Source organism: Zootermopsis nevadensis, unplaced genomic scaffold (assembly GCF_977971745.1).
Source record: "Zootermopsis nevadensis isolate Lab colony 2312 unplaced genomic scaffold, Znev_1.0 Znev_ptg000050l, whole genome shotgun sequence".
In the NCBI taxonomy this organism is placed as follows: Eukaryota; Metazoa; Arthropoda; class Insecta; order Blattodea; family Termopsidae; genus Zootermopsis; species Zootermopsis nevadensis.
Genome location: NW_028259182.1, coordinates 1,552,017 through 1,564,611, shown reverse-complemented (window position 1 = coordinate 1,564,611; position 12,595 = coordinate 1,552,017). Strand labels below are relative to the sequence as shown.

General features: G+C 33.1%; 1 protein-coding gene across 9 annotated transcripts in view; it reads right to left on the bottom strand.

The window, feature by feature from the left end:
* slo (calcium-activated potassium channel slo) overlaps positions 1 to 12,595 on the bottom strand; it is a 186,836-nt gene that overhangs the window by 15,394 nt on the left and 158,847 nt on the right. For 5 of the 9 annotated variants that reach the window (XM_087361033.1, XM_022065186.2, XM_087361028.1 and 2 more), the window contains one exon: positions 6,705 to 6,764. The exons of the other annotated variants lie outside the window; for them this stretch is intronic. In XM_087361033.1, the coding sequence (XP_087217159.1) occupies positions 6,705 to 6,764 (60 nt within the window). The remainder of the gene's footprint in view (positions 1 to 6,704; positions 6,765 to 12,595) is intronic. 9 annotated transcript variants of the gene reach the window in all.

Below are 12,595 nucleotides of genomic sequence, written 5' to 3'. Positions count from 1 at the left end.
AACAGGAATTCCAAGTTCACTATCACTGTGTGTTCTTCCTCAATAATTATAAAAGACATGTACTACTACTTCACACATTACTGAAGCTCTCATAATAAAATATTTATTACAGTGAGTTCCTGTATAATGTATTTTCCCACCATAAAAAAAAGAGTATACATTTTCTATGTTGATTAAGTCTGCAATGAGTGTCATTTGGCAGTGTGTGTACACATGTAATTTATTGTACACCAAATACAAACAAATTTATTTAACTCAGAAACATAGACAATCAAATAGAAATATTTTATATGGGTCAGATAAGTATCAGTCAAATAGCTGAGAAAGTAAAAGAAATGATTTTGTTAATGACTTTGAATGCACTGAGTCTTAACAAATACATTCACAAATTACACCAACAAATATTTAGATAAAACACATACAGGAAAAGGAACACCAAATATAATACAACCTTAAGTAGGGAGAGGGATAATGTTTAGAGTGTTAAGCCTCCAAAAGAAACACTGGTGCAGATTCTGTTTTTCACAGAATTTGCATCCTATTGAAACCTTGACAAAACTACACAAGCACACTACCTTCAAGGGACCAACATCTAAATCTGCCAAATGGAAGCTGCCAAACAGCCTACAGGAAGGCCAGTATTATTTGTAATAAACTTATTTTAACAAACACTTACTACTACCCTATATTACCCCAATACCTATATCAAACTAATAGTACATTATTAATTATTTCTTATATGAGTACCGGAGGATTGTTTCAGTTGTCCTTACATGCACCTAAAACATTAAGATTAGTATAATATTTAAACTGGTTGATAAAATACATATCTTTCATAACTGAAATTAAAATGTAAATTTCTGAAGCATAACAGTCATTCAAATGTGCTGTCACTACAAATGGCAATATTCACAGCTGACACTCTACACGTAACTAGAAATTTGTAAGACTATGACTGAGAAATTTGAAGAGATAAGTTCATTGTGTCATTTTATGGGGAAAGCACCATACCAAACAAAATTAAAAACATTCAGAATCGAAAACAACCAAAGTTTTGTAGGAACCTGCTGTCTCCATCCTCATCATAAAAGTAACTGACATAGTACACCTAAAAATGACACAATGAAAAGTGATCTCCGTGAAAATATCAATGCCAGAACAAAATATTGTTCACTACGTAAAACAATATGTCCACATGTTTTATTAGAAAAGTTTCCAGAGGTGGTAGAAGCCAGTAAACTTGTAAAATGCTTCAGTACGAGCTACAACTATTACTGAAGACAGGGTCTATAATTTCATTGAAGATTTCTGTCTTCTGAGTTGTTGCGCCGTGTAGTCTGGTCGATGCTAACCAACGTTTCAGAGGTCATACTGCCTCTGTCATCAGGGCGATGAATCACCCTGATGACGGAGGCAGTATGACATCTGAAACGTTGGTTAACATCGACCAGACTACACAGCGCAACAACCCAGAAGACAGAAATCTTCATCGCCTGATGATGGAGGCAGTATGACCCCTGAAACGTTGGTTAACATCGACCAGACTACACAGCGCAACAACCCAGAAGACGGAAATCTTCATACTAATCGCCCTGATGATGGAGGCAGTATGACCTCTGAAACGTTGGTTAACGTCGACCAGACTACACGGCGCAACAACCCAGAAGACAGAAATCTTCATACTCACTGCTGTGAAAACCTCAAATCTTATATATAATTTCACTGCCTGAAAAATTACCTAATATGCGGCAAGTCACTTCAATTTATGAAGCCTGTGGTTTAACACTTTCCAGCACCTTACAAAACAGTTCCAGTAAATTTCAACAGACAAATTCAGACAGTAAACTGTTAACCTTTATACGTCACTTAAATTAAAAACCCAGCTAGTATATACATAAAGTGCACTTAAATTGCACAAAAGGATTAAATAACTTGGACAACTTTTTCAGTAATACATGGGCTGACTTGACTTTGATATATATATTAAAATGTACATCAGCAACTGCAAACAATCTGCACATTTTACAAAATAACTTCATATGGCTTTATGATATGTAACAGATAACTTAAAAAATGTTCCCTTTATTTAGTGGTTTCATGACAGTGCCATTTTATAATCACTGTTTGGTTATTTCACAACCACATTTTCCATAAGTACACAAAATGAAAAATATATTAGCAATTTCTTTGTTTCGGACTTTATCCATCATCTGCTGAAAGTTCTTTTCAAAAGCCTTAAAAAATTATGTTTTTAAGATGGCTCTTCATTCATTCTTAGGTTAAAAAGAAAGACACCAGTTTCATAATGAATTTACAACTTTTGTTTGTTGTCATTCCTAATAAAGCACAGTATTGATATTGCCACAAATAGAACAAGTTCTGATGGCCTAGAATATTACTTTTAATTGTCAATTTACTAGCTAAAAAATATTCAGCAACTGGAAGCAAACATTTAAAATTCTGCTGTATTATAAACAAATCACCAGCTTTTTACAAATAAACAGTGTAATCGCAATAAAAATAATCTCAATAATTCTATAGATTGGTGTTTCTCAAATGCTGTTCCGTTCAAGATTGAAGTTTTGTAATGACAGGCAAACCAAAATTTAAATTTTTAAATGTAAAAACATTACCTAGAAGTTATGCATTCATTTATGTGCTGACAGTGTACAATATATTACTGGATGAACGCATAGTTCTTATTTTATACATGTAAACCATTAGTCTAAAACAAGTTATTTTATTATTAGTATTATATAGAGCTGGAAAAAATCATTCGCAGCACTAAAAAAATAAACAAGTTAAAATAAAAATTATAAACTGACATACATGAACACTTTCACATTCAACGGTTTTTAGAATAATTGATTCAAAACATGAAGTCACCTGACCGTGCACATTTTTAGGGGTTGAAGGGCAGTGGGTCAGTCTATCATCACATAAAAAGTTACTATTCTTTTGTTTTCTTGTACTTCTGTGGGAAAGTGTTGAATCAAAGGGATGGATGTCTCACATCATAGGCCAGTACACAAGAGACTCACACGTGAAATTCTATTTTGCATCAGTTATGCCATTTGAGATGAACAGCTGCTACAATATTTTAGTGCAAAACACAATTATGGTTGTTTTTAATGAAGTGCTATTCTTTTATATTTGCATTGTAGTTAATAGGTGTTAAAGTCCTGCAATAAATCCTACAGTTAACCTAAATTAAAATATTGCTAATTTTGCTAAACTGTATAGATTGATGCTTTAACATCCTGCAAAAACTAAATAAACCATATTTGTTACAATAAATAAGAACTCTAAAATATTGTGATAAATTTTGTAAATCAATATTCATATGTCATGGTTATCAGAACTTGCATAAGATTGTGTTCTTTGCTAAAATGATCAACTCTCAATAAAAATGACAACTGATGAAAACAATTATTAAAATCTCAATGTGTTATTCAGATTCCATATAATATCTGTATATCTCCCATGTAGGAACACAAGTGTTAATGAAAATGTTTGTGTCTGGAAGGTCTGAAGAAATGACAAATGCAGTATAGAAGCACAGAACAGCATCAGCAGAAAGAGCAAAGAACAGCAGTAAGAGCAATTGGCAACAGGTGGCAGTAGCTCAGAAGTGAGAGTGAATGAGGTGCAGTGGAGTCAGGCAACAAAACAAAAATAACAATACTATGATTGCTGTCATGATGTGTCAGCTTCAATGACATGCATTTCCTGTTGTTAAGTATAGTAGAATTGCTTCCGCCCCAGCTTTCATCGCTTTGCATTCCCTTCAGTATGTGCACATTAGAAACCAGCATATTTGTGTTTAGACAATGTATATACTTGCTTTTAGTGTGGTTAATGAACAACTCATAAGGAAAGTACATAATGAAGGAGACTTGATCTACTACAACATATTAAAAGGAAAGTTTTGATAATTTAAGAAATATCATATCACTTGTTAAAAGACTACAGTAACGACAGACACAGCTTACCTCTGAAAGCTGAAATAATGCACTATTGTAACTAGATCAGTGCAATCAAACTCAAAAGAAGGCTTATACATAGTCTACAATTTACTACAACAGCAAATTTTTAATTCCTTAATGAATAAATAATCGAGCCCTGAATAATACACACTGAAATCAATTTGCACACAATTATTTGGGGTGAGAAGGTATAGCGAATATCACTCAAACTGTTAAAGATACAATTAGTGATATATGACTTACTCTGAAGGTAATATGGATTTTTTCAGACTTATATCAGAAGACAAACATCCCTATATCTACTACAGAGAAATCTGGCTTGAATCACACCAGAAATCTTCCTTTTTCAGGAAGGAAGTATGAAGATGAGCAACTTTTCTTCTTTCGAATAAGCAGTAATATAGATGAGAACTTCATAGATGAGATCAACAGAGACTTTCCTTTTAGCTGCAAAATTCAGCTGCTGAAAGCTGACATTTTTAATATCTGTATATGATCATATTCAGAATGAATCCATGATTATGCAGTAAATGTTGTTCAAATAAATAAATACCGGAAACTTAAAAAGTTTACAATCAACTTTCAGTCTTTGAATAATATTATAAATGAATATAAAAAACATGCAGTTATATTGTATTGTAACTTTAAGAATGACATATGTGTGGATGGACAGATTAAAACATTCCATCCATATCAAAAAGCAGAAACTAACCAGCATGTGGTGACTTCTTGGATTTATCATCCATTAAAGGTCTCAAACTCCATTAGGATCACATGTCTAGTCTACTATTATTTTGATCATATTATTCACGTTTGTATGAACAAGAACATATCTTGTAAATTCAATCAAACTGCATGTGTTATAAACTAAAAATTGTATAGAAAAGAACTTGTAAAGTAAATGTAATACTCTGAATTTATTACATAGAAAGCTGGAAAATAACTTTGATTTATAACCAAATCATTGAGGTAAATACTGTAAAATGGAATAAAGGTTACTATAAATTCTTATCATGCTTATCACATAATAGAATGTATCTCCAATCATAATTACAATTCCACTGTACAAAATATTCTAATTCCATGAAGGAAAGACTCAGTCTAAAAAGTAATCAAAACTGTTAACATTTTGTTTATCAGCAACTGTAAATGTAGCTGATCAAAGTAACAAGTGTCTGAATATTTAATTTTCAGTAAATATATACTTTAAACTGAAAACTCTGACCTCACAGACTGCAATCCACAGTTAAATTATTCTTAATTCCTCATTCAAATCTGTATCACCCATCCCCATACTTTCTTGCAAAAAAATTTCTGGATCATGTAAAATAGCCACATTAGTGTATCAGCCATGATGGAAATAAATTTAAGTGATTCTCAGGGTGTGTCACAAATTATACACATGTATGGGGCTATATTATTTGTACTTTAAAAACAAAAATAAAACATAATTAAAATGAAATAATATTCTTAAGGAATGCAATTTAGATGGCTAATATTATAAAGTTCAATAGACTTTAGTTCTTTAAGTAGACCTAATAAAGACAATTATTTCTTGATTATTATTGATCAGACTCTATTGTCTCTAGTTCCCTGAGGTCACATGCTTTTTCTTAATATGCAAATAAATGGGTACACCATTGCAAGTCATAATGTGATACAGATGAATGTGACTTGTCACATTTATTTTAATGATTTCGTAAGATATTAGATACAACAGTTACTGTGCAAAGTTCAAGCTAGATACTTGTGTTTAATATTGTATTGACAATTGTACTTCAGGGTATCTTCAAAACTTCAGCCACCTTCACACACATCAGGAGAACATGCAATGACGATAAGATCCTATTGAGAGAGGACCAACAAAATTTCATATGCAGTTGCAAGCTACAGAACTAAAGAAATCATAGCCTTGATGTAAACAGTAACTTATGACAGATGCAGTCCATTAGATGAGGAATACGTGTGAAAATACTGAAGTCCTTCTGACATAATAATTATTTATTATCATTTTTAAAACATAATAAATAATATTAAGGTATCATATTTTCATAAAAAATGTTGTCTTCAAGGCAAACTTAAAATACCTTAACAACACATAGACAAAATAAAAGAACAGGCGAAGTGTACTTTTCATCACTATCCAAAACATTCTTACAGAAGTATTTAGTAATCTTTGTACGTATTCACATCTTTGAGAGAGATCAAGACAGAGTCAGCAGCTGTTTAAGTACTACCAAACAAACCCCAATGAAATAACAAGGCCCAGCTAAGTTTATAATTCTGCTCATCTTAACTTGGCAAACACATTTTAATGCTACATTTGAACATGACAACACCGTGTATTAGATTATATTTCCTATAAAAGGTGTCAGTAAGCCAAGATAACTTAGGTTTTTAAAATTCTGAAGGCTGGAATCAGCTTTTCTCATATCACAAAGCCACACAGACAAAAGTAAATAACAAAGAGAATCAACCACACACATATATATATATATATATATATATATTTACATGCACATTCTAGTAAAACTACTGTGGCAGCCAGCAGACTGCCACCGGGCAAGCAAGCCAGCAAACAGAAAGATCTACAGCCACAGAGACAGACAGGTAACAAACAGAGATAATGCCGCACAAAGACAGAGAGAGCATTTTCAGCTAACAGATTACTAAAAGAAGTTTTCTATTGAATAGAGAGAGCTTGTATGGAAAGCATACATGAGTTTTTTGACTTCATAGGCAAGGTGATAACCAGCATATGTTGAATCCTCTTGAGGCCTGTAATCACATTAAACATTCACTATTGCTACTTTGTTTGTCTCTATAATTTTCCAATTTCCTTTATCATAAACTTTTCATTCTGCAAAGATATATGTAGTTATTACATTCAATCCATAAAACAATAAATTTCAGCTGTTGGTATGACAAATAATGATACAAACTGTTCAGTTGTTTTGAGTTGTAACACCATATTGACTTGTAGGTAGTTACAAACATTTTGGTAAAAAATACTATTCCCAGTTATTAAAGACTGAAACAGTATGTTTCTCCAAGACTTGCTAACTACCTATGATTTGACACAGTATTACAATCCAGAAGAACAACATCAACATCTTTGCTGTGAGAACTTGAAATCTAATACAATGACACAGATTGTGTATCAGGTCAGCAACATGACTCCTGATTAGTTCAGTCTTTTGATTGTAACAGCACACAGTTCCAACATGACTGAACAAATCCGTTCCTTTCCTTTCAGAGCTAACTTGGCACAAAAATGAGTAACTTTATATTACATTATGAAGTAAGACTCATTTAAAACCTTTGGAGGCTTTTCTACACTTGGATATATTATTCCATTCAATCATCACACTTTGAAACATGTATTTATAAAACCCCAACATGGCCCATCTGACTCCTAGTCCACTAATTTTTTTTACATCCCATGTCTCTGGATTTGGTATTACCCATCTTCGCTTCTGTTAACCATTCTAAGGTGAAGGTAGGCAAGCAACCATATTTTTAGATATGAGCAATTGAATGTTGCAGCTTAATGCGTAGGACTTCTGCTTCATATTTGGGAGGTCCTGGGTTAAAATCTCAGCCAAAAGACTGCCTATATTGACTGAAGTTTTTTGTGGTATTCCCCATTCCCACCATGCAAATTCCATACAGTACTCAGGCCACAATAGCTTTCTTAAACATCCTTCCCAATTCATTATTCACTAATCATCCTATCATTGAACATTACATTATCTGAGCCACTTAAAGTACTGTTCAATAAATTAAAAATAAATAAAACATTTTTCTCCCAAATATAGAAAAACGGTAATGATGAAAATTGTTTGTAGATGGAACCTATATCTAAACCTGGGATTTAAACTACAGTGGGAATTTAGCATTACTCATATTAAAAGAGTTCTGACTCTGTAAGGAAATGGGAAAAGTAAAGCTGTAAAGTTGACACATTATACTCCATGGCCGTGCTTGGCAGGGTGGAAGAGTTATAGTTCTTTTTCATTGTTGACCTTGGCACTGCATGTGGGTGAGCTGCCACTATCATGCCCTGGCCATGCTTTGCCTTGGGGAAGAAATGCCTAGTACCCATTGAACAGGAGATTGGGTGGGCTCCACAGCCAATCTGGATGCAGATGCTTAAAAAAATCCTCTGTCCCTAAGAGGGATCAGACTTCAGCCATCCAGTCTGCAGTCAGACACTATACTGACAAAGATACCCTGGCTCCTAATAAAAGGGGAAGGCGTGTGGAAAAAAATCCACTCTACATGGAAGATCGGTGCCTTAACACTATACCATGTCCCCTGTTCACTAATTTTTATCAACAGTATTATTCCCAAGATAGTCTCACTATTCAATAGTCTATAAAATTTTAGTGCCTCTTATCATCATAGCTGAAGCAACTGGCAGGCACTCCTGAAAGACAGAAAGGAAAGGTGCATGAAGTCCGTAAGTTTCACGAAACATTGATACATATGTAATCCTGCAAGTGCCACAACATTTCTACAAGCAAAGTAGTGGAAGAATATGAAGATATTCTGAAGCAAACCTACTGAAAACAAAACGAGCATGACTAAATGACACAGTATTATAAGTTATGAATTTCCTTCATTTTAATAACTAATGAAGTGACTCAATGGAGCAAATCCCTTGAGAAACTACTGGTAATGCGATCAAGAAATTTCCTGTCCTTTACTTAACTTGAACATTCTTTACTGCCACTAAACTTTATATTAAATAACATAAATTAAAAAGTTTCATGGACTATTTCACTCCATGTATCAATGTCATAAAATCATGTTGAATGATATGTGACATCACAATATTGCATGTAATAGTCAGATGGATAATGTTGGTTACTGGAGTACATTTATATCAAGATTTATGTTCTAAATCATCATTCATAGTCAATTTACAATGGCCCTGCAGTGCTGTTTAATTTATATCTTACTCTCAATACGAAAATCATACAAAAACATTTATCTTGGACAATTTTTAATTTCTTAACAATATTCCATTCTGAAAAAAAACCAACAAAATTATTTATTATCAGGAACATCATCATTACAATCACAGATACACAACTCAGAATACACACTATTGTAATGTAAGTGTGTATAAAATTGCAGTTAAAAACCCTACAAATTATATTTAGTTACTGAATGGAGGAGCAGAAGATATTATTCTTATTACTTGCAATGGCACTGATAAAATGAAACCGTAATGCCAACTGAAGATGGCTGTCTTCAGGGATGTTGCACTGTGTCTGGTCGAGTCTGGTAGAAGTGTACTACAGTTTCTGAGGTCCTTACTGTTTCCATCATCAGGATGACTCATGGAGGCAGTAAGCACCTCTGAAATGTTGGAAAACTTCTTACCAGACTATACAATGCAACATCCCAAAACAGTCATGTTTATATTCACTGCCTTGGGAACCAGGTCTCACATAATGCCAATTATTAAATATCAGTAAAATACTAATTTCTCATAACTCCATTTGTCTTAACAGCAATTTACATTTATATTTATACCAGATTAAAGAAGATACATTTTTCAGCGACTTGTATTTCAGTATGGTCACCAGGAAGCTATGGAGATAATGTTCTCTTTTAAAAAATGTGTTTGTCACCTAAGAGGTGCACATTTAGAATAAAACATTTTCTCTATTTCCTTTCCTTGCATTTCTATTACATGCAACAACACAAATGAACAAGAGCATGTGTTTAAGGGTGCAACATATATTTTGCTGTATTTGTGTTCAAATTTTTAAGGAATATAAAAGGCATAAGGTGGTTTGTAATGACAAAACATTATTAAGTCAATGCACAAAATATGTACGTTCTCTGTATCTGGAACTTGCCTCCAATTACATGCCTCTTTTGAAGTTCAATGCCTCTGTTTGTCCTATGAGTCAAAGGCATTATTTCTGATACTGTTTCAACTGCAAAAGTTAATCAGTGTGAAACAGAGAAGAAGAGTGAACATACAAAGACTTAGAAGGAAGCAATTACATCCTACTTGAAGTTAGCATGGCCTAGAGAAACTGAGGAAAACCACAATAAATCTCAGTCAGAGAGATCTAAATCGATGCCTATTAAATATGAGTTTAAAGTCTTAATACTACACCAATTTGCCCACTGGTATCTAGTTTTGATGTAGGAAATAAATTAAGTGGATTCTGCTGCCCTGAAGAAGGTATGTAAACTACGAGGAGAAAGAAGAGTGAAGAGTCACAGTTTTTTCACATTCAAAATTTTGGACTTAATTGTTCTACAACAACAACTTTCACTCATATCTACTCAATTGTTGAGCCAAAATCATATAAGAAAGGATATAATTTTTATCCCCAGCATTATAAAACAAACTATAAATAAGTTTTTAATAAAATACTGCCTTCATATTTATAAATTTTACTGTATATAGCATTGTTTGACATGATTTCCTTTATTTAGTAAAAATACATTTTTGCACTGCATTGTACTCTTGTTGCAAATGTACATTTAAATGCATTTGTTGCTACAAAATTCAGTATGTGCATGCCACTTTACTGAACTATGTGGCAGATTTATTCCACATTATACAGTAAATCTGTCCCACTACACACCATGGAGGCACTTTGGGGGAGATTATGCATAGCTCCTACTCATTCTTGACCTTGGCACTAGATGGGGGTGAGTGGCCAGCATCACACCACAGCCACATTTTACCCCACGGAAAGGACCCACCCAAACCCACTGGATCAGAGGCTGAGTGGGCCCCAGAGCCAGTTTGGATGTAGAGACTAGAGAAAAATCCTTTGTCCCTGCCAGGGATCAAACCCCAGTTGTCTAGTCTTTAGTCAGACACATAGAGACTGACCTTTGGTTATGCAACATTACAAGTTAATAAAATGACCTCAAGAAGCCATGACATGTTTTCAACAGCAATGTCTTTATCGCTGTGTACTTGCATGCACTGAATGAATAAAAAACACAAGTGGAGGAAGCATTAGTGCAGTCCATCTATGTGACATAATTAGCTTTAAATGAAATATTCTTGTTTATATATTATTTAAATTAAGATATTACTGCTTATTATATAGAAGATGTATGCCAAGATGGAAAAAGACTAGTACATCAGACATATCAACCAGCAACTTATTAACAAACTTATTTCAGAGTTCTCAGACTCCATTGGATTTATAAGTATTTGGTTAAGAACTCCTTGTAAAAGCTATACCAAGCAATATGCAATATGATTATATCTATACTTCCATAATATAATTAAAAGGAAAAGTAAGAACATAATGTGTAATGAAAAGTGCAGCTACCTAAAATATAAAGTCAAAACCTGCATAAAGATGGGTGGATTGGGATTATTTCCATATCATGTAAAGTGTACTTCACAGTCCCAATACAAAACCTTAATTTATAGAAAAACATTAAAATTGTATTAGTGAATTTAGTTTTCTCTGAATTAATTTATGATAAAAAAAGAATTGGTTGTAAGGAAACAGGAAGAAAGGGTGAGAGTGAATTAATGTGGCTCAGTATAGGGAATAGTGACAAGTTCTTGTGAATACAGTAATGAAATCTGTAATTCTTGAAGTAGTAAAAATATCAATATAGGTTTTCTGTGTTGTATTATTCCATGTAAACTTGTAGGTAAATACCAACATCTTGGAAGAACAGTCTGCCATTTTCTTGTTCCAAAAAAATCGTTACACAAGGTCACAAGGGCCACCACATGATACCAATCTACACCCTCCCACCCTATGTCTCTGAGATCCATTTTAATATTATCTTCCCACTTGGTAATTCAGATAATTTTTAATTATTTATTTCTAGACAGTTTTTTTCAAAAGAACCATTGTTAAACATTACAATGCCTTCAGCACAACAAGCCTATGTAAAATTTTATTTTCATAACACTTTGTCATAATATAAGGTACAAAAATTTTGGCTTACAGTAAGCCTTATTCTGGACACTTGGAAAAGGCACAGTAAGGTAAGAGAACAAGTAACTGATATGTTACATTATTTTATGTTGTTATTTCTCTTTTATGTTCTATAAATCACTCAACCAGTTTTCTTGTTATCCTTTTGTATACCTGCAGTTTCTAGTTTTGGATTTCATTATTTCTTGACACTGGAAAAGCTTCCACAGACAAAACGTTTGGAAAACACTACTAAAGCAATTTTTAACTGTATGTCTATGAGTTTTATATTTTGTACTAACAAGTCTTTAATTCTATCCCATTAAACCAATGTTTTCTATTATATTCTATTAAGGTAATCCCAAAACTTAATACCCAAAATATAGTTAAACACATTAACCAAATCATGCTCAATTTAAATTCCCTCTGCATACAAAGAAATGTTACCTGCTTCCTTTTCATCATACAGTTTATACAATCAAATGGTTTAACAGCATCCATGAGTCAGTAGATTTCAAAGTCATGTGTCTCTGCTGTTCATAAATATGTAGTTAGGAGCCATCTACAGATGACTAAATGAAATACAAGCACCTATATGTATGATCACATACACTGATCAAAGCTCATTAAAATATTTTAAGGCCATGTAAATCTCTGCAACCTGAATTTGTTAAAGGAGTT